At 37.8% G+C, this 25,403-nt stretch overlaps 1 protein-coding gene across 1 annotated transcript in view; it reads left to right on the top strand.

Moving 5' to 3' along the window:
- The first annotated feature begins 6,866 nt into the window (after positions 1-6,866).
- Positions 6,867-25,403, top strand: part of ERICH3 (glutamate rich 3) — a 111,993-nt gene continuing 93,456 nt past the window's right edge. The window contains 1 exon segment of the mRNA XM_063105774.1: positions 6,867-7,178. Coding sequence (XP_062961844.1) covers positions 6,867-7,178 — 312 coding nt within the window.

Genomic DNA, 25,403 nt, shown 5'->3' with positions numbered 1-25,403 from the left:
CAAGGAAAGTGGTGACACAGAAAGGAAGGAAAAAAGAAGTCCTACTCATGGTCTTCCCTTACTTTGGGTGGGAGGACTCCTCGGAAGGCCTGTTTCGGCAATATTCAGTCTATTCCAGAAAAGTGACACAGTCAATACTGGCTGTTGCGCACACACAAAAAGGTGTCCGTTCTTTTATTGTAATGAAGAATATCCAATTTCCTTCTGACTTAAACAATGCGATGTGTATTAGATGGTTTTTTATTATGATACATCTAGTAAGCAGATAAATATCCTAGTTGATCCTGCGACTAATTTGAAGATTCTTTCCTTTTCGACTGCATTTATTGCACATTTTCAAAAGCAGCAAATTAGCAGAGGACAACATATTGAAGATCATTTTAAGTTTGTGATGTCTGAAGTGCCCCAGTAGTTTTTGTGCTTGGAATTGATAGTCAAACTTGAAGATTTTACCTTTTAATGAATTCTCTGAGTGTAAGGACATAAACAAAAATGTTTGAAAAAACTAAAGCCACATAAGGTGCCATGTTGGAAGTCAGTTTCAGCACTTTTTAGAAATTGATGTAGCTATAACTGAATGATCTTATTTTATCTCAAATTAAATTTAGTTTAGGTACGTCAAAGTACTAAACTTAGTACTTTAGTACGTCAAGGTACTTTGACGTGCCTAAACTAAATTTAATTTAGGTACTTTTAAATTTAGTTTAGGTACTTTGCTGGATTCCTATGCAATTTTAGTTAGCCGTGGGTCATGCAGGATGTAAATAGCACTATTTTTCTGCAGCTGCTGTTTGCAGTATGTCTGCATCAGGGAAAAATGGATGTGTCAGTCATGGTTGTCTTCCTATGTTTTTCAAGTTTTTGGCCAAGTTCGAATCTGATTAGACCATTTAATCATCTCTTTTAAAATGCGGAAAAATTTGTAGCTGCTTACTAAATTGTGCATGATTAAGATTTCAGAAACTGATGTCAAATTTTTCTGAAGCTCCATTAGTTCCAAGCAAATGGGGAAAAAGGTAATTTGTTATTTAACGAAAGAGTATGGTTCATAGTACTCTTCAAGAAAGATATTAAGATGGCAGCAAGTATTTTGCACTAAAACGGTAGTTCCTGTAGAGTAGGTACTGTGTCTTATTAATCTTTGTGCCACTTTACCTAGGACAGTGTTTAAAATAAAGTAAAACTCAACCAATGTTTGTTGAATGAGTGATATCGCCCGCTAGTGCAGAGAGTTTCAAGGTGCATGTATTCACATATGAAAAGCATGTTAGACTTAATATATGTCAACATTTATTAAGTGCTTACTATGTGCCAGCCTCTATTCTAATGTTTTACATGAAATACCTTATTGAATCTTCCCGCCCACTCCATGAAGCAGGTTCTAAATCCCCCTAATTTTCATAGATAAGGAAATTGAGGACTGAGAAGTTTCTTTCCTTCTTTTTTTTTTTTCTGACTGGTAAGGAGATCGCAATGCTCAGCACGGTGTTGCCTGCACCACGCTCAGCCAGTGAGCGCACCGGCCATGCCTATATAGGATCCGAACCCGTGGCCTCCTCGCTACCAGCACCTCACTCTCCCGAGTGAGCCACGGGGTCGGCCCAGAGAGCTGAGAAGTTTCTAAAGGTGGCAGATCTAAGAAGGGCAGGGCCAGAATACAAAGCCAGGCAGTCTAGCTTCAGATTCTGTGATCTTAACCATCAACTATGTTGCCTCACATGGTCAACAGCCAAGATTTGCAGGAGAATATATAGAAATATATAGAAATATAATAAATATAATAAATATATAGAAATATATAGAAATATAATAAATATAATAAATATATAGAAATTCTTATCCAGATCAGACCAAAATCTGACAGAGGGCAGCCATACGTAATTATCTAGTATTTTGATATATGATTAGAGAATAATTTTGTAATGGTGTATTATATGTAAGTATTTTTTTGGTTTTAGTTCATCAAAAGTAAATGAAAACAATAAGTGTAAATATAACAAATCTAAATGCCTTAAAATTCACCAATGAACAAAATTATTCAAATTGCTAAAGTTTTCCCGCAAAGAAAAGTGGTGATTATTTCTTTTTTTTTTTTTGCTTATGTTTCCATTTGGAAATAATAAAAGTTTCAGTAGCAAATAAAAGGTTTCATTAAAGCCGAGAAGGCTTTTCCAGCAGTACTGAAGCAGTTTGTACTTATTACACTTTAAGGATAAAACAGTTATAAAGCGCAGTTGTATAATAAAACAGAAATTTTAAATCCCTAAAATTCCACCAATCAATAAGTGATGCTTTCTCTTGGTGCTTCCTTTGAATCCCACTGCTTACTTAATTATAGCATGAGGCATTTGATGTAAAAATTGCAAAGGGCCTGTGCTGGCTGTGTTCAGATAGTTTGGAGTAAATAAAAATGCACTTAGAAGCTTCTGCCAAAGATAATAGAGACTTTGAATCTGAGCTGCATCATAATTTGGTGGAAGTCAACTATAAAATACTGTTTCTGGCACTGCCATATCTAATAAAATTGTTTCAGAGTGGAAAATTTCAATTGATAGTACCTCTAGTTTGCTGAATGTCACCCACGCTGGTGTGTGTGTGTGTGTGTGTGTGTGTGTGGATTGTGCACTGGTGCTAGAGGTGGAATGGGGATTTTATACCCCTCAGTCACGCAGGAGGATAAAATGATACGGCTCTTCTGACTCCTTCAAAGGATCATCACTGAATGAATCCACATGAAGTTGGCTCCTTGCGTGAAAGATCAACTTGGCTTGAAGTAGAGATAGTCACACTCATCTGTAAATTTCCTTTAAGGAAGGAAGAATGAGGAACATTATAGTTCATGATAAGAAAAAAATGTAGAAGATGTATGTTTTGAAAGCATTTTTTTGTTTGTTTAGACTTATTAGTTTACAGCTTTTTAATGTAAAGAAGTGTTTCTATAGTGACAGGGTACACTGAAGTGTGGTAAAAAGAAATTAACACATCCTTAGTCCTACCTGATAACTTAGTCATTTTTCATTAAGGGCAGAGTAAAATTTACTGCAAGTAAAATTGTCAATTTTTAGATAGTATGTGTATCCCAAAGTGACAAAAAATGTAAACCCACCATGTTATTTACTATGTGAGTGTCCATCTCACCCTTGAGTAACATTCACTGTCTTTACCTTCTTAGCAAATACCGTAGTACTTTGTGAGGCTGTGGTATCATGCCAGTCTGTTTGTTGCCTACTCCCACTATCAAAATTATCTCTCACACAGAACTTCACACTTGAAGTCATTAAATATTTGAATTCACACTGGGTAGTTTCTATTCATCATCCCGTTTAATATTAACAAATTAAGGAGTAAATTAGTTCTGGTTAAACGAGGTGAGTTGAACAGGCTCATTTGTCATGGTTTCCTCTCTGGTCACTTGTGTTATAGATTCTGCTCTTTATTTATTTTATAGATACTATATTGTCTTTCATCTCTTTGCTTAGCAAACCTGTTCATTTAAGTAGATGGTAATGGAAAGAGATTTATTATGGAAATGTCTCTTAAGTCTTTAAGTTCCTTCAGAGTCATATGCTAAAATCACGTAGTGATCTATCACCAAAATGATCTTTCAAATGACAATTTAGTCAGGTCCTCCTTTAATTGTGTTTGAAACAAAGGATTAGAAACTATTTGACTTGCAATCAGATTTGTTGTCCAGTCACAAAAGCCATTTGTGGTATGCACATCTGTGCAATACTTGAAATTGTCCCTTTATTTGCAGGTGTTCTATTTCAGTTGAGCACACCCTAATAAGACACCAGATGGTGAGATGTGCCTTTCTTTTGTAAAACCAGAAAGACATTTATAAAAGGGAAGGTGGGAATTATCAGGCCCTGAAGTGCATTTTCAGGAAGATCAATTTTGGGAGAATACAAAGGAAAATTGAGGAACAGAAATTGATTCCCTTAAAACTATGCTTGCCCAAGTTCTGCTAGGAAAGTCTTTGGATATCTCCAGGGGTGTGCATATCCGGTTTGTAAACTCCTGGTTGAGGGCGCAAGGTGCTATCAGATTTCTCTCAGTCTCTGCTCAGGAAAACCATTTCTAACTGGGAGAACAGATGACTTTCCCAACCTTTTTAAAATTATTATTATTGAATCATAGTTGATTGTACTTATCTGTGGGGTACAGATTTGAATATCAATACCTGTGTGCACTATTTGATGCTCAAATCAGTATCCCACAGGTTTTGGTATGGTCTATCTTTATTTTCATTAGTTTCAAGATTTTTTAAATTTCCTGTTTAATATCTTCTTGGATCCATAGACCTTTCAGGAGCGTGCTTTTTAATTTCCATGCATTTGTATAGTTTCCAGAGCTTCACTTGTTAATGATTTCTAGTTTTAATCTGTTGTTGTCTGAAAAGATACTCACAATGATATCAGTTTTTAAATATTTGTTGAGACTTGATTTGTAACCTAACATGTGGTCTGTCCTGGAGAATATACCATGTGTTGATGAGTAGAATGTATATTCTGTGGTTGTTGGATGTATATATTCTGTATATATCTGCCAAATCCAATTGGTCTAAAGCATGGTTTAAATCCTGTGTTCTCTGTTGATTTGTTGCCTAGATGATCTGTCCAATGTTGAGAGATGTGTGTTCAGGTTCTCTAACCATTATCATATTGGCATCTGTCTCTTCCTTTAGGGGGTAATAGTCTTTCCTTTACATATGTGGGTGCTCCAATGTTGGGTGCATATGTATTTATGACTGCTGTGTATTCTTGCTGGATAGACCCCTTTATCATTATGTAATGGCTTTCTTTGTCTCTTTTTATGGTTTTTGGCTTAAAGTCTACTTTATCCAATAAAAGAACAGCAACTCCTTTTCGTTTTTGTTTTCCATTTGTGTGGTGTAGCTCTTACCATCCTTTCACTCTTAGTCTGTGTGTGCCTTTGCAGGTGAAGTGAGTCTCTTGTAGAGAGCATATAGTTGTTTCTAATCCAATCAGCTAGACTGTGTCTTTTGAGTGGGGATTTTAATCTATTTACATTTAGGGTTGTTACTGATAGCTATTCTGTTGCTCCTGGCATTTTATTGATTTTCATTTGGATGTTTTAACTATCTTTTGTTTCTTTTTTCTCTTTTATTGTTTGTCTTTGGTGTTTGGTTTTTGAAGGTGGTACGATACAGTTTCTTTCTCTTTCTTGTTTGCACTTTTGTTTTGCATTTTGTTTTACTAGTGGGTTTTGTTCTTTCTTGTGTATTCATGGTAGTGATTATCATTTTTTGGATTCCAGATGCAGGACTCCCTTGAGGATATCTTGTAGGGCTGGTCATGTGGTGGTGAATTCCTGGAGGTTTGTTTGTCTGGGATATACACCATTTCTCCTTCATTTCTGAATTATTGATTTGCAGGGAATAGTATTTTTGGCTGGCATGTATTTTCTTTTAGTATTTTGAATATATCATACCATTCTCTTCTGGCCTGAAGAGTTTCTGTTGAGAAGTCTGCAGTTAGTGTATGGGGACTCTGTTATAGGTTACTTGACACTTTTCTCCTTCTGTTTTTAGGATTCGCTCATTGTCTTTTGAGTTTTGTTAGTCTGACTATAATGTGTCTTGGAGAGGACCTTTTTGGATTAAATATGTTTGGGAATCCTTTAGCCTCCTGAATCTGAAGGTCTGTGTCTACCATATACCCAGGAAGATTTCTGCTATTATTTCATTGAATATGTTCTCAATGCTTTTTACTTTCTCCCCCACTTCAGAAACACTCATGATTTGGATTTTTGTGTGCTTAAGGTTGTCTGCTATGTCCCTTAGATTTCCTTCATTTTTAAAAAATTCTTTTTTCTTTTTGTCACCCTGAGTTATTTCAAAGAGATTTTCTTCAGGATCAGAAATTTTTTCTTCTGCTTGCTCTAGCCTGCTGCTTAAGCTCTCAGTTGTGTTTTTTATTTCATTGAATGACTCCTTCAGTTCCATGAGTTCTGCTACATTCTTTTTTAAAGTATTAATCTCTTTGAAAATTTCCTCCTTCATATGCTGGATAGTTTTGCTCAGTTCATTGTGTCATATAATTTTGTCTTCTTGTATCTTGTTGAATTTCCTTAAGATTTTTACTCAGAAGTTCTTTTCAGTCATTTTAAGGGTTTCCTGCTCTATAGGGTCTGGTACTTGAGAGTTATTGTATTCCTTCAGTGGACTCATATTTTCTTGGTTTTTTTTTTTTTTTTTTGTATTTCTAGTATCCCTACATTGATATCTGGTGATCTGGGAGAGCAGTTGCTTCTTCTATTACTCTCCTTCCCTGTACTATGCTGGTGACCTCTTCCTGTGTCAGTACAGTAGAATGGTCAGCAGTCTGCCTGCACAGCAGCTGCTGCTGTAGTAGCAGGCCACCCTTGTGGCAGCAGTGGCTGTGATGGTGGCTCTGACAGACTGCCTGCGTGGTGGCAGTGAGTCAAATGGCACCGTGCTGCTTGCACAATGGTGCTGGCTATCTGGTGGCACTGGTGGTGGCAACAGCTGCAGCAGTGGCAGTTGCAGCAACCACCTGCATGGCTGCAAAGTCCACAGCAGCAATGGGGTTACCTTGAAGCACTGGCAGTGGGGTTGGCGGCTGCAACTGCTTCCTTGGTACCTGTGGTGTCCTTGGTGGCAGTAGGGTTACCTTGTGGGAGTGGCAGCTGTGCTGGTGGTTGCACCTGCTTCCCTTGCATCTGTGGTGTCTGCAGCAACAACAGGGTTACTCCATGGGGGTGGCAGCAGTGCTGGTGGCTGCAAATGCTTCTCTCATGTCTGTGGTATTCACAGCAATAGCAGGTTTACCTTGTGGTGGTGGCTACAACTTTTCCCCTCACATTATTTCATGGAAGCAGTAATGGTGCTGGCAGCTACAGCAGCCTCTGTTGTGTCTGCAGTGTGCACAGAAGCAGTGGGGCTACCTTGTGGGAGTGGCAGTGGCTCTGATGGGTGCAACTACCTCCCTCACATCTGTGGTGTCCTTTGTAGCAGAAGGTTAATTTCTGGTGGCAGCAATGGCAGCAGTGGTTGCAGCCACTTCCCTCACATCTGCAGAGTCCACAGCTGCAGTGACGGGTCACCTGCAGGTCTGCTGCTCTGTGGGAAACTGCTCCATGATGGTGTATGGATCTGGGGCAGGACAATGGCTCTGGTGACTGAGGTGGTGATGGTACTGGGTCCATTTTTATCTTCTGTGGGAGGAATGTGCCCTGGGCCCCTCTAGTCTTCCAACTTCCCAGAAGTCCTAACCTATTTTGATTATTAATAACTACATGAAAGTTTTTAAGGGAGGGAAAATAAAAGTTCTCTGACTCAATTCTCAATTCTAAAATCAGCCCCAAATAATTTGAGCCTGAGGTAAAGTTTGTATATTTTTGGAACTAAACATTTCCAATAATATCATTTTAGATGAAAACTTCAGATTCTGGAAGATGGTATTGAAATAATTTTTTAATCTTTAGTCATTCATTCTGTATGGACCAAGAGAAGCAGTGTGCAGACTGAATTACTGGATGTTCCCTCCTATGGCTTAATCACTTCCCTATACAAATAATTGAGAATAGTGTATTTTATGTAATGACTACATAAATGTCAATTGACTCAAAATAAAACTGTCAAATTAGGTGGGATTAAAATTTGCAAAACAAAACAAAAACATAACCACTAGGATTTAACATTCATATTTATTTGTAAGTATCTTTGTCACTTTTCCCTAAACTGGAAATCCCAAATGATATATGTGTATGATTTATACAAAAAAATAAAAAGGATAGAAGACAATCAGCTGAGTTATATTCAAAAGTAAAATCCTTGGCACTACAAAAAACAAACAAAAAAAGAGTAAGCAGATATTCATTTATGCTTTCGATTAAAATAAACTATTTAAGGCAAATGTGTTCATATATAGTTACCTCTTTAATTTAATTTTTTATTTAAATGACCAATTACTGGTCCAGATTTCATTGAGTAAGAAGACTTGTGCAGTTCCCTCAAAGGAGAATTAGTTGAATGTGTAGACACTGCATTTTGATTTTTCTTTAGTTCCTCCCTTTAGCTTAGCTCCATGGTTCTCTCTTCAGCATGAAAAGAATTACTGAATAGTGTGTTATAACAAAATCATGTGTATTGTCCTATATGGGTTAAGTAAGTGATTTTGAAGGAAATATATATTTTTTACCATATAATATATTTACATCTTGTGCTGATAAAAATAGTAAACCAAATGTAAGATAGGCCTTACTATACCCCAGGGTTCTAGCTGAGCAGAAGCCATTGGCGCTTTCACTAGCCAGGAGCTCTGAATCACTCTCTTCTTGGAAGACTCCCAGCAAGGAAACACATCCTTCATTGACAACATTATTGCTGCAAATTGTTATACCAGAAAATATACTTGGATTAAAATAATTCACCTGAGAGCTTACCTTTTTGGAGTAATGTTTTTCTGGAGAAAAGAGAAAAAGATGTGACAAGATGAGTAGTGCAGCTTGAAGAATCATGCTTTACTGAGAGTCTGTCAGTATGAAGATTAGAAGTTTTCTGAGAATTGATGTCAAATCATTGCTTTCACAGTGAGCCACGAGAAGCACACTTTAAAAGCGAACATTGAAAAGTGTAGATGTGTAGATCTGGATTCCTTAATAGTTTCCCATTCTCTTGTGGGTCTACTCTCACTCTCACTCTTCTTGTCTCCCTGTCTCTTTTGTACAATTAATTCTATTTTGGTTGATGAGCAGTTTCTTCTTCTGCTAATGGAAGTGTGATTTTCCCATGCTTGGGGACTCTTGCTGGAGAGCTTCATTATCCTCTCCTCTTCCATCCCAGCTACCTACTTGCGTGTGGTGGGATCCAGCAGGTATCTGTGCCCCTTTTTGATGCGCCATCAATGATCCTTTTCTATTTGCCAGTACAAATAATTTGGAATCAAGGTTCAGGCTCCTATGTACCCAGGAAAGATGTTCCTTATTTCATCTGTTTAAATCTATGTTATATAATTAAATCAGTCACCTTTATGGTTATTTCTGTGTTATGGACTGAATGGTGCCCTCACCCCCACCCCATAATTCATATGTTGAAGTCCTAACAGAATATGACTTTATTTGGAGATAGGGTCTTTAAGGAGGTAATTAAGGTTAAATGAGGTCAATGGGGTGAGCTCTAATCCAATGTGACTATTGTCCTTATAAGAAGAGGTGATTAGGACACAGATTACGTACACAGAGACCATGTGAAGATAGAGGGAGAAAATGGCCATCTACAAGCCAAGGAGAGAGGCCTGGAATAGATCCTGCCCTCATGGCCATCAGAAGACACCAAACCTGTAGACACCTTGATCTCAGATTTCTAACCTCCAGAACTATGAGAAAATACATTTCTGTTGTTTAGGTCATCTGTTTTGTGATCTCTTGCTATGGCAGCCCTTTTGAACTAATACAACCTGTTTTAACTGTGGATGCTCTTCTTACTTGGTCCTGCAAAAACTGAAGTTGGTCTTTATAAGAATTCAGAGTCATTGAAAATGAATGATTTATTTTTTTATTTATAACACTGTGGGGTTTATGAGTATCTTAGTTCATTTGGATTGTTATAATAAAGTATCATAGACTGAGTAGTTTATAAAGCAACAGAAATTTATTTCTCATAGTTCTGGAGGCTGGGAAGTTCAAGATTAATGTGCTGGCACATTCATTATCTGGTGAGGGCCCACTTCCTGGTTCACAGATGGCAGAAGGGGAGAGAGCTCTCTGGGGTCCCTTTACGAGGGCACTAATCCTATTTATGAAGGCTCCACCCTCACCTGATCACCTCCCAAAGGCCCTGTCTCCTACTACTATCACATTGGGGGTTAGGATTTCAACATACGAATTTTGGGGGGACACAAATATTATATCCATAAAACAGGGAAAGGAGATTTGAAGCCAAAAGTTCAAAATCAAGATAAAAGTCAAAACTGACAGAAAATATAAATAAAAGTCCAGTGCAGAGAAATGATTAAGATAGTAAGTCAATGATCTCCACAGATAAGTGTTGAACTTTTCTTTTGTTAAGTCTGATTAGTAATCAAATTACTCTCTACCTCTCGGTACCTGACATTGGTTAGGATAGAAAATTGAACATTTTAAGCTGGTGATCCATTTTTCTGTGACTGTTATTATTTTTCTATAATGGTCATAAACATTTATAAATTAATGGAAACTCTTAGGGCAAAATATTGAAGCAAGAAAAGAAACAGCAGGGAACTAAACAGACAATATAAATTGCACATTGTAGTTATGAAACAGCATTAAAAACTAAGGATTTTAAATTGGATTGAATCACAGTGTTTTATGGTAGCAGTTAATTTGGCGTTCTCTATATGCCATGGATTGTAATATTTCATATTTGTGAATATTATGTGGCTCTCATATTAAGAAATCATTTCTCTTCATAGCTCGCTCCAAGATATCTACAATAAAATTGTTTCTGTTGTTTAGATTCAAATAAAAATAATCTGCGGTAAATTAGAATAATAGACTTAGAAGGCAAGTCAAATCTCTGGGTACTAGGGATACAAGTGGTTTTTTATTTTTCTCCTTGTACTTATCTGTATTTTGAAAAATTTCCACTTTGAGTCGAAGAGCACAAAGAGGAAAATCAAAATTGCTTGAAATCCTACCATTCATAAATAATTATAGATAGCATTTTCAATATTTTCTTTCTACCTTTATGTTTCTGTGGATTATTCCTCCTTTTTAAAGCTATACTGACAAAGCTATACTATTTGAAAGCTGTTTCTAAGACTGTACAGTTTTTGAAGTTACACAAACAAGTACTGTGTAGGCATTTCTCTCAAAGCATTTGAACTATCTTCATATCTCCCATATAAATTACGAACTCTTTAGGGTGGAGATCATATCTCTTTACATCTTTCGGTCCTCATCGTATCCCCAGGACTATGTTCTGAACTTAGCTCAGTAATTGCTGACATATGTCTTCTGTCTATTTAACGTAAGTCCCAAGAGTATATTTGCTCATTCATTCAATTAATATTTACTGTCTACTGTGTGCTACTTACCATATTAAGCTTAGTAACTTACTATGCTCCGGAAATTCATTTCACAGGATTTCATTTGAGTTCCTGAAAAAACATGAATAGTGAATTTTTAAAATAGGTTTCCAAAGTCATTGACCTTCACTGAGCTTTGCCATCCTCAGGCAGCATGGTGATTGTATCAATTAGGAGAATATGTTCAGCTGCAAGTAACAGAAAACCAAACTGATAGTGACTTAAAACATAACAACATTTAATATTTATTTTACAAGTAGTCTACAAGGAGGTGATTAATTTTTTAATAATATCAGGACTTGAGTCTTTATCTCTGTAATTTTCTTGGTCTTTTCCTATGGTAGCAAGTTGACTACCCCAGATCCAGATGTTATATCCTTATAAAACCACTCTAGATAGAAAGGAAAAGGATGGGCAAAAAAGGAATTTAAAAAAAAAAATCAGGGAGGAAAACACTCCCATAGTCATTTTAGTAGAATTTTCTTTATATCTCATTGACCATAACTGTGTCAATGGACATGCCTCACTGCAAGAGGGAGTGGGGAAGAGAGTATTTGACTTTTCTAGTCTCTACTATGGGAGAGAGGCAAGGGAGAAGGGTTTGGGAATGACTTCTCAAAGCCAGTCAACAGTGTCCTCTACAGTGCTTTAGTGATTGCTGTCTGTCACTAGACTTAGATTGTCTGAGTTTTAAATTGTCAGACTTGCCGCATAGTTGCTGTGTGACTCTATGAAAATTTTGTAATCTCTCTGCTTCTTGGAGTTTTTTCATTTTTGTGGGAGATACGTCTGCTTTGCAGGTGGCTGTTAGGATTTCATGAGATGCTTTAGTACATATAGTGCAAAGCCTGGCACATAGTGAGTACTAATGTACTGGCCTAGTGCCTGGTAGCTTATGCACTAATGGTTTGTGAGTAGGCACAGATTTCTGAAGAAGAACTTCCATACCTAAGTCTTGAAGTAGAGTTGGGTTAACCAGAGAAGGCATCCTGGGGAGATTAATCTTGGGGAAGAGTATTAAAAGGAGGGGAGAGACATAAAATAATATATATGGAAATATTTTAAAATGGTAAAAAGCACTCTCTAAAAACATGGTAATATAATTACAGTTACTGCAGTAGCCCTTTATGACTTTGAGTAAGTGAGAAGAGACAGCAGCATTACTTGTTTACTTAGGTGACATGTTCTTAGTAGCAGGCAAGAATGCTATAAAACCAAGTGAAAGCAGGCCTGTCGTGGGAAGTTAACCTCTAATTTGGTTTTGCTTTAAATTCCACTTGTCTCTTGCTCATTTTTTGGAACCTTGAATAGGAGGTTAACTGTACACACTAGAGTATTTCTTTTTTAAATCAACGATATCTGCCTTCAATTTTAAGTCAAGGGTTAATTTTAGATTTATTTCTGATCACCGCTTAAATGTTTATAAAAATGGGTTTGAATATTTATTTTTCTTGAAATCAATAGTTTGAAATTTCTCTAATTGCAACAAATGACTTTTTCACCACAATCCATAGGGATTTACTAAGATTACCACTGTTAAATTCTTCTTTCCTTTCCATTGAGCTGGGGACATGGAGCTTTGACTCAGGCTGGAATCTTCCAGAACAAGGACTTAGGGAGTGGATGAGACTGGCCTCAGGCTGAGATATTGAGATTCCAGTCCTTGGTGAGGCAATTGGCTCAGAAAAACAAATGGAAGGTCTGCAGTTTTGGGGCCATATGCAAGAGCATGGAGCGGGAATCAAATCCCAGAACCCTGTGACAGGGAGCAGGATGAGCTTTAACAGTGCAGGTCGGAGACAGGGACCAAAGACATTCAGAAACTGTAGTGGGGAGTGTGGACAGGAGGCTGGAGTATTTCTAAAGAGGCATAAATATGGGTTCAAACTGTCTGGAACTCGTCTTATTTTTTCCTCTTCCTCTACATTAAAAGGGCTGATATTCCCAAAGGAAAATCAATGTTTCATTAAAAGATATGAGATAAGCATGCTGTAGTAGAAAGAGGATTATTTTTAAAGTCAGAGAGATGTAGGTTTGAATCCTAGTTACAATGTGTGTGAACTTAGGAAAGTTAATTTCTCAGTGCCTCCTTTTCCTCTTTCAGGAATATTGGCGCAGAAAAGAGACTCAGTGATTGGCAGCTATTGTGTATTTATTTTTATCTTTGTGTAAAGCATATGTTGCGTGAATTAAATCTTTAGGATTTAATTCTTAAAGCTTGTGAACCAAAAATAAATTAAATATACAGCTCAAAACAAGCAGAAATGTCCCAAGCTAATTGAGGAGGATGAGGGGGAAGGTGTTTCCACTCCATAAATTACTTTATTGTTCAATTAAATGAATTTCTTTTAAATGACAACCTATTCTTAAATTCATATGTTTACCAGGAAAATTAACACTGACCTACCAATTCATGACCCCCCAAATGAGGTGGTCCTTTTAAAGAAACCATGCTCTGGACATCTGAGACTTTTAATGGAAATGGAAACTGTAAGCCGGAGCATGTGTACTTCTCTGGCATGCTTATTGTGATTATCAAACTTGAGAATTCAAGACAAACTCATAAAGCTGCATGACTTTGACACTGACAAATGATAGAAGGACTGGTCAAAATCTTATGGGTATTTTTTTTAAAAAATGGTTGAGCACTTACAATTTAGTTAACATCTTTAACCTTTGGCCAGAGGTCATTACCATTTAAAATCTTACTACTGCATATAAGAATTACATTTTAGAGAAATTAGAAGGTTTTTCAAGTGGTTGATGATGTTTCCCTTCGCGACACACACGTATTGGTGTTGTCGTCTTTAGAAGTTTGGTGTGCTGAGATTTTTTCCTTCCTTTTCCCCAACCCTTACTTCCTTTTTCTTCTCCTTCTTTCCTTTCTCACAGCTTGTCACTCTCTGGGATCATTCCTAAACATTTTCCTATTGGACACTGAAACAATACTATTACTCTATATTGAAAAGAATACATGAGAGGTGTTAAAAAAATTGCTAAGTTTTATTCAGAATAGACACACCCTATCATTTACATCACAGAAGACTAGTGAGAGTCCCTGAGAGCTGTGAGAGTCCCTGAGAGCTGCGAGCTACCATTCATGAGCATTTGTGGAAATACCCCCAAACAGGAAAGGAACTGAGAATTATACACATACATGTAAAAGCATGTGTGTGTGTGTGTGTATCACTGTGTGTCTGTGAAGGTGTGCACACCTATATTTAGATTTCTTATAATCAATGGGTGGTAGTTAAAAATGTTTCAGTGGGCTATTTGTATCTATAAGAGACTGTATTCTAATATCCAGTGTAGATAAAGTGATCTGATTTTCAAGCCAAGAGAGCCCACTAAGTTGTATTTGACATATAATGTAGAACTACCTTAATTGTCAATTTAATAATACTGTAGACCTCAACTCCATTTTATTATACTAATTTTATGGCAAATAGTCAACAAGTTGCTACTGGGTGCCCAGAACTGTGGTTTTTGTCTCTGGGACTTCATGCACGATGTTCCCACTTAGAGTGAGTCTAGACATACCTCTGCCCCGTCATCGCCCACCCAAATTTTACTCCCCCTTTCAACACTTGACTTGCCATTTAGGACAAGTTCGAATTTCAGTTCTTTCTGGATACCTTCCTGTGTGGTCTTAGATCATTTATTTGTAAAATGGGATCATAGCTTGATATGTAGGATGTTTCACAGATTAAATGAGATCATGCAGGCCCGGGCACAATAAACAGTAGCTGTTATGATTGTAGCGCGTCAGACTGTACTGCCATTATTTCCTTGGTTGGATTGTCAGTACCTTGACAGTAGCTTTGTAACCTTGGGACAGCACAAAGCCAGGCATCTAGTAAGCATCCTAAATTTGTTGCACTAATTAACTGTAGTAATCTCCTTCAAGTCTGGCAGCAGGGATGCTGACTCAGCACGCCCCTGTCAGTTTTACCCTCGGGCCCTGGAAAATACGGTGGAGCTCCTTTGTGCTTCCAGTGGGGGCTCTGAAAGTGTGTGTGCCTGTGTGCAGCAGAGCTGGAGGCAGGAGCTCTGCCTGCAGCAGAAGCATAGGGTAAAGGTAGACACCACAGTACTTTCTCATCCCTGGGCCTCTGCATATAATAGTCCCTTTATCTAGAACAATCCTGATATAAGTCCCCTCTCCTCCCCCTCACGTGGCCTGGCACTTACTCACTTTTCTTCTACTGGTCCAGACTTCATTTCATTCCTGATTGCTTAAATTATCCCCCTACTCACAAGTACCCTGGATGCACCTCCTTTGTTATTCTGAAGCATGGTATATTTACCCCTTTCAGAGCATTGGTATAGATATATGTGGTTCATTTAAAAATAAAACATTGTTAATGACACTATAGCAACTAATGGTGCCACCCACTGTACTAAGTTCCTTACTCAAATTATATTTAATCCTTAACAGAAGCTCTGTGCCATAAGGCACTATTATTTTCCTCCTTTTCCAGATGAGGAAATGGTGGTTAATAGTGATTAACCAATTTGTTAATCTCTGAGTCTAGAAGGTGGGGTAAGTGAAAAACTCACTGGTAATATGGTCTCAAAATGGTTAGAAACAGCTTGACTTTTTAAAAGAACTTTTAAAAAAAGTTTGTGAAACCAGCTTAAACTTCAGTGGGAAAAAATGACAGACATTTGAATGAAGTTCCTTAGTCCAATATTAATTTCTGTCCTCATATGACATACTTAACAATACATCTAGAAAATCTGGCCTATTGGCATCATTTTTTGTCAAATGCACAATTGCTGGTAGGACCTATCCATTAGGTGTTTGTTGATTGTTCGTTGACAGGTCAGCCCCATGCCTGAGTTGTCTACCAGGGTTATCCTTGACCTGAACCCAGCAGAAGGGCTGAATATTAAATGTGAAGGTTAAACTAGCTTTGGGAATTATGGACATCTAGAAGCATAAAGAATCAAAGTTCAAAACTCTTTTAGTAAATTTAAACTTTGTTTGGAGGTAAATTGAATGAGAGTTACCAAAGAAAATTTCAGGTCGTATTACAAGACAGGAAAAAAGAGGATTCCTGAATGTAAATCAGCTAAGGGGTCAAAGGGGAACAATATATCATTCTACTTGGTGATATTTGCTACCATAACTTTAGACGAGTATGGTTAAAGCAATCAGAATCTTTATGAAACAGAGAAGATTATTACCTCCGTATTAGATTTCTGAAGGCATTGCCTGTACCCCAAAGTCACCTGTTTGGGTTTCTGATTACTAATATTTCATAATTAGAGCCTGTGCCCTAAACTGAAGGCTTTGACCCTGTCAAAATACTAAATACCCCTGCAGGAGGGAATGCACTGCTGTGACTGACACAGAGGTGTGCCACCAGGACCCCTCTAAGAGGAAGAACTTGCTGCCAATCTCTGGAGATGGGCAGTTGATCCTCCAGCTGTCAGCATCTTCAGGGTCTGCCTTCATTCAAGAGTACTGCTTTATCCAAGGTCACATCCTTCCTGGGCCGCCCTCATTGGTGACTGTGCATGGACAGGTATAAAGGCCTCACCATTTCATACTGATGCTGGACAACCATGGGAGCAATATTTGCTCTAGAGTTCCCTGCGAGGTTGGCCAAGCCTCTGCTTGGTTTGTGGGCAGTTGGGCTTCTCCCTCTGCTCAAGCCTGTTTATGCTCCTTTCCTTTCACAGGTGTCAATCCTAATCAACATCTTATACTCCCCCAACTGAATTTCAGCATGTATTCCCAACAATTCTGAGAATTACTTTCCTGAGAGTAGTTAAAGATGGAAAAGGAACGAGGAAGCAAGAGGCAGAATGAGAAAAGGAAGGGAATAAGGAAGAGGAAGAATCTGACAAGGCTAGATAGTATGTTCAAGATGATTGTCATTTAGGAGTGAGAAAGGACACAGGAAAAGAAGGCTGGGTGTGTGCAAGGTGCTCTTCACCTACTTATAAATTTTGCTTAAGTCAGTTCTGCATATCATGATACAAAAATAAAATAACACGAAGTTTTTCAGATCCTCTCTAAAAGACTGCAGGGTTCTGTCTCGCTAATTCAAAATGGACATTGGCAACTAGAACATAATTTGAGGATCTATAAAAGAAACAATATTTATTTGTTTTTACATTCAAAAAATACATTCCAAGTATTATTCTGTGTACCTGGAATATTAGGTACTGGTGACAAGGACCAAGTTGATGCTGTCGTGGAGTTTTAATCTAGAGAAAAGATAATAAGGAACCTGGCTTTCTAACCTCAAGAAGATAGTGCTAAGATTTATGTGAGCTTCTTACTAAGAGGATAGTGATAGACTAGCCACTCTTTGAAGAGCAAATAGGGAGAAATAGATTTTATGTGTAGTCTCTTTCCAGGAAGATATTTCTGCCAGTGAGGCAAGTTAAATATAGGAAGAAGTTACTCATGATGGAAGTCTTTAAGGAATAGTTAGTTTTACCTACATAGTGTTATTTCAGTTTGGTTATAAATTGGTGATGGAGAGGTGTATACTCAGTGATAACATCTAACATTCACCGAGCATTTACTATGTGCTAGGTAAATTGCTAAGTACGTATTGACTCATTTAATGCTCTTTCTCAGGAAGCCCTATTGTTATTTGCATTTTCAGAGGAAGGTAACAGGCACAGGGAAGTTAAGCAGCTGGGCCCTTGTCACTATTCTACTAAATAAACTAGTTAGGATTCAGACTCTGAAAATCTGCCTTGAGAAGTCAAACACTCAACTACCATACTCTCCTCTCAAGACACAGCAAGAGGATTTTGGTTTTAAAGGGACCTAGAATAACCTGGTTATGCCGTTTCTCTGCATAAAACTCCTCTCCTGCTGTTGCAGAACCATCCAGTCCCTGGAGCATGGGGCAAATCGTTTTATAGGCCACTCCTTTGATTTTTAAGCAACTTTCCTTCTATCAAGCCAAAATGTCATCCCTGTATTTTCACTCATTGCTTTTTATGATCCTGCCTTCTTAATATCGCCCACATGTCAACCATTCACTCATGTGGCCTCTTTGTGTGTTTTTCCTTCTCCAGACTGAACTCTGTAGGGCTTTTCACTATACTTCATAGAACACAGTTCAGTTTAGTGGTTAAAGCAGAACAGTCCTTAGTTTGAATCTGAGATCTGCCTTTAACTACTCATGACCTAGTTATCTAACTACTCTACACATTAGTTTACACATCGATGAAGAGGGAGGGTAATAGTACTTCACAGGGTTGTTGTGAGAATTAAAATATATAGTACATGTTATATAGAGTGTTTGTTGTATGCACTACAAAAAAGTGCTCCATGAATGCTAGTGATAAAAATGATTGGCTTCTAGAACTTTCCCTCCTGGTCACTTTTCCTCCAAATAGCCTCCTTATCTCCTTTAATCCTATTTTTCTATCAATGCATATATTTTTAAGTGGCCATTTTTGTTTTTTATGTTTAGAGATAAAATTCTAAAAAGAAGAGCTAGGAGGCACCTACCATGTCTTATAGGCAACTGGTCAAACTTAGTGTGTCTCAGGCCTACTGACACCACATGCACTGCTTTCCTGTTGCCTCCTCTGTGTGAACCCTGCAAAACTATCCGGCCAGCAATGAGCACAGTTGGAGATCAGTCTTGTTTTTACTAGTCACTTCAAACCATCATATTAAAGCTGTAAATAAAATAATGTTATGGTTCTCATCTGGCTGCATTGTTAGAATAAGCTGAGAGAGATTGTAAATCAATATTTAGCAAAATTGCTGCAATCTGGCAGGTTTGGATGCAAATAAAAAACAATGAAGAATATAATATAAAATCATTTATATAATATTGGTTCAATCACTCCTTATAAAGTGGCAGGCAGAAGAGATTCATGGTCTATTTTTAGTTGGTGAAGAGTTTTCCTATAAAAGAATGGAAAATAATTGACCCTCATGTCAATTGTTCTGTATTTGTCTTTCTTCAAGTTTCCTCAAAAGGATATATATTTTTTTGCTGCCTCCCTAAGAACTTGTTCTTTATTTTTTCCTAATGCAATTTGTAGCACATGCAAAGGCACGTATTCGATAAAAACAAAACAACAAAACTAACATTGTTAGTGTGATCGTCCATGCAGAGCATTCTGCAGTTTAAAAAAGCCAGAATATGTAAAGCATGCTTTTGAAGCTCTTTTGCCATGGACTGCTTCCAGTCAGTGTCCTGAAACAAGAAAGGTTATGGTCCTCACATGTGGATTCTTAAAAGGATATATATCAAGGAATTGGACCAGTATATTTTGTTTCCATTAAGTGATTTATTCATTCACTCAACAAATATTGGCTGAGTGTTTACTGTGTGTATGGCTCCGTATTATACCTTTAGGAGGGAGACAGGGAAGAATCTTATGTGAATCTAAAGGGAGTGATCAAACATGGATGAAACAAATTCTGGTGGAAGTTAGGGAAACAAGGACCCTAGGAAAGATATAGGTACAATTCTATAGAAACTCTTGAGGCATTCTGGTATCTTCTTTTTGAGGCTTTTGATTTTAGTTTGTTGATGAACCATGCCTATGTTTAGAACCTTGGTCTCCTGAATGTAAAATGAGGGAGTTGGTCAGATCCTATGTGGTTATTTCTACATGTGAATGTCTATAATCCAATGATGTAGTAGCTCCAAGTAAATATATTTCCAGATCAGTACATTTAGATCATTTACTTCAGGGGTAGTCCCAGTATTTTACTTCCCCGTGATAATTGTGAGGGGAAGATGAGCGAGTTCTCCAAAGTCATGTATCTTGTAAGGAGTAAAATTAGAACTTGACCTCAAGTCTTCTGGATCCATATCCCATTCTTTTTTTATTTCATCAAATTTTACACTGGGCATGCAGTGTTTGAAATAAATTTATTTGTCTTAAATAATTACAGTCAAATCATTATACCTCCTAGGAGTTAAGGTGCCTGGGCTGGCCAGTTGGCTCAGTTGGTTAGAGTGTGGCCTTACAACACCAAGGTCACAGGTTTGGATCCCCATGCTGGCCAGCAGGGGAAAAAAAAAAAGTTAAGGTGTCTGGTCCTGTCTCTGTATTTCCTAAATTTTCTCACTCTTAAATAATAGATATGCAGTTTTCAGTGATAGAAAACTAAATTTTCTAGATTACGTCTATACTTTAACCTTTCTTTATTTTTTAATTATTAGTACCACTTTCAGATATTTTATTTGGAGAAGTTGTTTAAATTTAGATTTTATTCACTTTGCTATGTATCTTTCCGAGATTCAAAATCTTAGACTTGGTGGGGTGGCTTGGGTATGATGAGTTTGTCCATGGAGCTGAAATTCAGCGTATTCTTGCAATTTTTTACTGATGGATAATGAGAAAGGCATTTGGGTCAGGAGACAGAGCTTCATTGCTTGTGAAATGTGAACTAACATACAGACAATCAGACCACAATATTCTATGATTTGTTTAACTTGCCTTCCCAGTACAAGCACTTGATTTGTGAGATGCAGAAACATTTTACATGGCTTTCAGTTGCCAGAAGACTGCCTTGGCAATGGAGGTTTGGTGGAGGTCCTGCTTGAACACTATCAGACTCTCTACAAACTGCAGATTTACTGAACTCTGAAATGCAAAGAACCTCTCGATTAGGCTTTTCATCTTTAGTAATAAAAATGTGCTCATTCACATATGTTTCGCTTGATTCTGTTGAGCATAGAATGGTGTAATCAGTTTTTCCAGATTGGTAGGTAAGTTGAACCTTTCCAATTGTGGCAATGCAAAGAAATATCTTGGATAACATTTTTTGATTGAAATGTAGCTGAAAATGACAGTGTAATTGCTAGAATCCCTATGTTCGTTTTGTTAGGGATAGGGAATAGTTGAATAGGTATATGAGCCCTTTGGCCAAATAGTGCATATAAAGGATAAACTTTTGGGTTTAAAGTATGTAAAGCATTCTTTTGTGTGATACATCTTACCACTTTTTAAACTTAGTCAGTGGTGCACCAGTAAACAGGCTTTTCAGGAAAGAAAAAGAGTCCTGATTTGTAGTGTTTTCCCATTTCTGTGGTGTGAATACTCCTGCAATGACCAATTTTAAGCTACCAATGACTTGCAAAGTTCCTGCAAAATTTAACAATTGCCTCATGAGAATGTGAGTGAGCTGAGGTATACCACTGTTAGTGCTTTTTAAATATACTTTTGTGTATTTTCTAATTATTTTAGAAATTAAAGCATAAAATGCTTTTCTCTAACCTTGTTTTGAGGTTCTTAATGGTAAGGACCCTGCCATATTCTTGCATATACCTTCTTTTTCCTCTTCCTGAGACATGCCCGCTTAAGTGCAGTAGTAAGCATGCATAGTAACATATTTCATCAATAGTAAGATGATTTTTTCCCCACATTTTAACATCACGAAAGTCATTTGCAGCTTATAGTCAATGGCATGTCATCGTGTAATTGGTAAAATTTTTTTTCTTTCTTAGTATTTCATATAATAATTATTTGAATTTAATGAAATATATTAGGTGCTGAAAAATGATGTTTGACATGAAAACAGTTACATCCTATGGGCTAATCTGTCTTTTCACATATTAGATCCACCTAAAGCAACTTATGTCTATGATGTTATCCTTATGAGAAAAAAATATAAACTCTTTGAAATCATCTTTAGTGTACCTTTTGTTCTCTTGTCTTAGCACTCACATTGGCAAATCAAAATTAGATCATCAAGGTAGGCCCCAACTTGTTTTGTACATCCTGGCAGGGTACCAAGAACTGCCTTCCTCCATCTGGGAAGTGTCTATTTGAAAGTGGGTTTCACTGGCATGATTGGTCATTGAACAATATATGTTACAGCCTGCCATAGTTTGAATGTGTCCCCCAGAAACCATTTGTTGGAAGCTTAATCCCCAGCACAATAGTGTTGGGAGGTGGGGCCTAGTGGGAGGTGTTTAGGTAATGACACTCTGCCCTCATAAATAGATTAATGCCATAATAAAAAGGGCTCATGGGGGTGGCTTTGCTATCTTGCTCTCTTGCCCTCCCACCTTCTGCCATGTGATGAGGCAGCAAGAAGGTTCTCACCAGATTCTGGCACCTTGATCTTAGACTTTCTAGCCTTAAGAACTGTGAGAAATAAATTTCTGTTCTTTATAAATTACCCAGTCTGTGGTATTCTGCTAACAGCAGCACAAAATGGACTAAAACACAGCCCAATCACTGTCACATTCAGTATCTAATGTTTCTGTTCCCTGGCATGTGGCATACGGGAAAAACCTTCAGTAGGTAGAAGAATGGCCCTTCAAAGATGTCCATGCCTTTATCCCCAGTACATTACTCTACATGGCAAGAGGGAATTAAAGTTGCAGATGGAATTAAGGTTACTAATCAGCTGATCTTAACATAAGGAGATTATCCTGTATTAACCTGAGTGGGCTCATGTAATCACAAAGGTCTTTAAATAGGTAAGAGTGAGGCAGAAGAGCCAGAACCAGACAGATGGTATTGTGAGAAAGACTTGACAGGCCATTGCTGGCTTGGACAATGGAAGGTGGCCAGGACCCAAGAGATGTGTGCATCCTCTAGAAGATGGAAAAAGAAAGAAAAGGATTATCCTTTAGAGCCTCTGGAAGGAATGCAGCCCTACTGACACGTTGATTTTGGCCCAGTGAGACGCATTTTGGATTTCCAACCTCCAGAACTAGAAGATAATAAATTTGATTTTTTAAGCTACTAGTGTATAGTACTTTTTACAGCAGCAGTAGAAAACTAATACAAACTTTATTAATTCAGATTTGCCCAAGTCACAACTGAGGTTAAATAAAACTACCCTGATTGTGCAAAAATTATTCTGTATATGCTCTCCAAACAAGTCTACTAAATTTGTAGTGAAAAGTAAATTTCAGTAATATATATTTAAGAGATTAACTGATTTGAAGTTTTTAGCACCTTGTCTTTGTGCTAATGATAAGCTAATTATAGATGAAAGTTGTATATTTGTTGATTTATGTCTATTTAAATTTTTGCTATCTCTGTACTGGAGAATCGGTAGGATTACATTTATCTAAGAATACTTATGATTCTTACTTTTCCATTATTATCCTGAGCAACCACCAGTCCCCACCTTAGCAAGTCCTGGTGAATGGTGTTCACTGTGATTTGATGTATACTATCAGGAACAAGTTTTAGGTTATATGATCCTTGGCAAGTAACTTAAACTAAGACTTATTTTTCTCATCCACAAAATGGGGATGATTATACTTTCTGTTATGGACTGCGTGTTTGTGTCTCCCCAAAATTCATACACTGAAACCCTAATTCCCAAGGTGATGGTATTTGAAGATGGGGGCTTTGGGAAGTACTTAGGTCATTAGGGATTAGTGTCCTTATACAAAGAGACAGGAGAGAGCTTTCCTCTCTGTTCTCTGCCATGTGAGGACACAGTGAGAACATGGCTATCTGAACCATGAAAAGGGCCTTCACCAAGAACCCATCCGTGCTGGTACCCTAATCTCAGACTTCCAGCCTCCAGAACTATGAGAAATAAATGTTTGTTGTTTAAGCCACCCAGGCTATTATACTCAGTTATAGCAGCCCAACCTGACTAAGACAGAAATTGGTACCAAGAGTGGCATGCTACCATAACAAATACCTAAAAATGTGAAAGTGGCTTTGGAACTGTTTAATCGATAGTGGGTGGAAAAGTTTTGTGGTGCATGCTAGAAAAAGCCAATATTGTTGTGAAGGGATTTTAAAAGGAATTCTGGTGAGGGCTCAGAAAGAAAAGAGGAAAGCTGAACACTTCCAACTTCTTAGAGAATACATAAATAATAACATGCTGAATGTTGGTAGAAATATGAATGGTAAAGGCCATTTTGATGAGGTCGCAAATGGAAATTAGGAACACGTTAATTAAAACTGTAGGAAAGGTTATCTTTTGTTATAAATTGGTAAAGAACTTGGCTGAATTGTTTGTGTCCTAGTGTTTTGTGGAAGGTAGAGCAATTGAGGTGGAGTTATGAGGCCAGTAATGGTGGAGCCAGGATTGAAGCAGAGCTATGGTTGTAACCACCACATCCCTTTCTCTACCCGTGAGCAGACAGTGTGAGGACAGGCAGTGTAGGGAGAGGAGGTTGGGGTTAGCAAGTGTGGCAGACCAAATGAAATGACTCTATCAGCATGACCCATGAAAAAAACATTTCCTTGGTCAGATTTTTTCAGGACTGACTCACATTAAGCTATCATCTTGTTTGGGAGCGTTTACATTTTAGCAAAATGGAAGAGCTGTAATACAGTCGTATGCCACATAACAATGTTTCTGTCAACAATGGACTGCATATACAACAGTGGTCAGAACCATATAGCCTAGGTATATAGTAGGCTACACCATCTAGGTTTGTGTAAGTAAAGTCTGTTATATTGGCACAATGATGAATTGCCTAATGACACATTTCTTAGAATGTATCTCCATTGTTGAGCAACGCATGACTGTAGTTAGATATTCCTCACCTTTTAGGGACCTAAAAGAAATCAAATAAGACTATGCATGTGGAAGTGCTTTGTAATCTGCAGAATGGGATATGTGCATTATACTCCTTCCCCAAATCAAGGCACAGTGTCAGACATGGAGACACACAGTAACTATATGTGAATGAATTAGCTTATGATACAGGAAGAAATCAAGTATTATACACACATACACACACACAGAGGATGTATGTGTATGACTCCCCACTAGACTGTGAGCCCTGTGAGCACAGTGTCTGTGCCATCTCTGTGTCCCCAGTACCTTACAGAATGACCTAAAATACTTACTACTCAATAAATGCTCATGATTAATAACTATTGTAGTACCTCTCCTTTTAGTTGACATGGGACAGTCTCTCTCTTTGGGATAAGAATCACCAACTTTTATTATGATAGAGCCTTGGTTATATATTTGACACGGGGGGAGGCGAGGGTTCAAGGGTGAAGTGCTGAAAAGCTGCAGCTGGAAGGCAGCATTCCCAGTGCCTCAGCAGCCAGCTGCTCCTCTAATCCTCAGACCTTGAAGGGATATGGGGTATGTAGTAAGTGGGGAAAAAGGAGCCAGCATAGAGACAGGGTTGCTCTGTTTCCTGGGGGACTGCTTTCCCCAATGCATTGAGCCAGAAGGTGGGTGTTTCTCCATTCAGTGACCAAGGGATGTATAGATAGTCTTTGTCCATCATAAAAAGCAAACATGTTGGACCAGTCTGGCCAGTGAATTGTAAGGCTTGTTGTGAACAACATGGCCTGTGAATAATGTGGTCATAGTGACCTGGTGGTCACTGACAACGATGCAGAATAACATACAAAGGGAAAGGAGGGTTCAAGGTGCAGCACAGTCTTCAAGCCCACAGCAAA

Source organism: Cynocephalus volans, chromosome 8 (assembly GCF_027409185.1).
Source record: "Cynocephalus volans isolate mCynVol1 chromosome 8, mCynVol1.pri, whole genome shotgun sequence".
NCBI lineage: Eukaryota > Metazoa > Chordata > Mammalia > Dermoptera > Cynocephalidae > Cynocephalus > Cynocephalus volans.
This window is presented reverse-complemented; position numbering and strand designations above follow the sequence as displayed.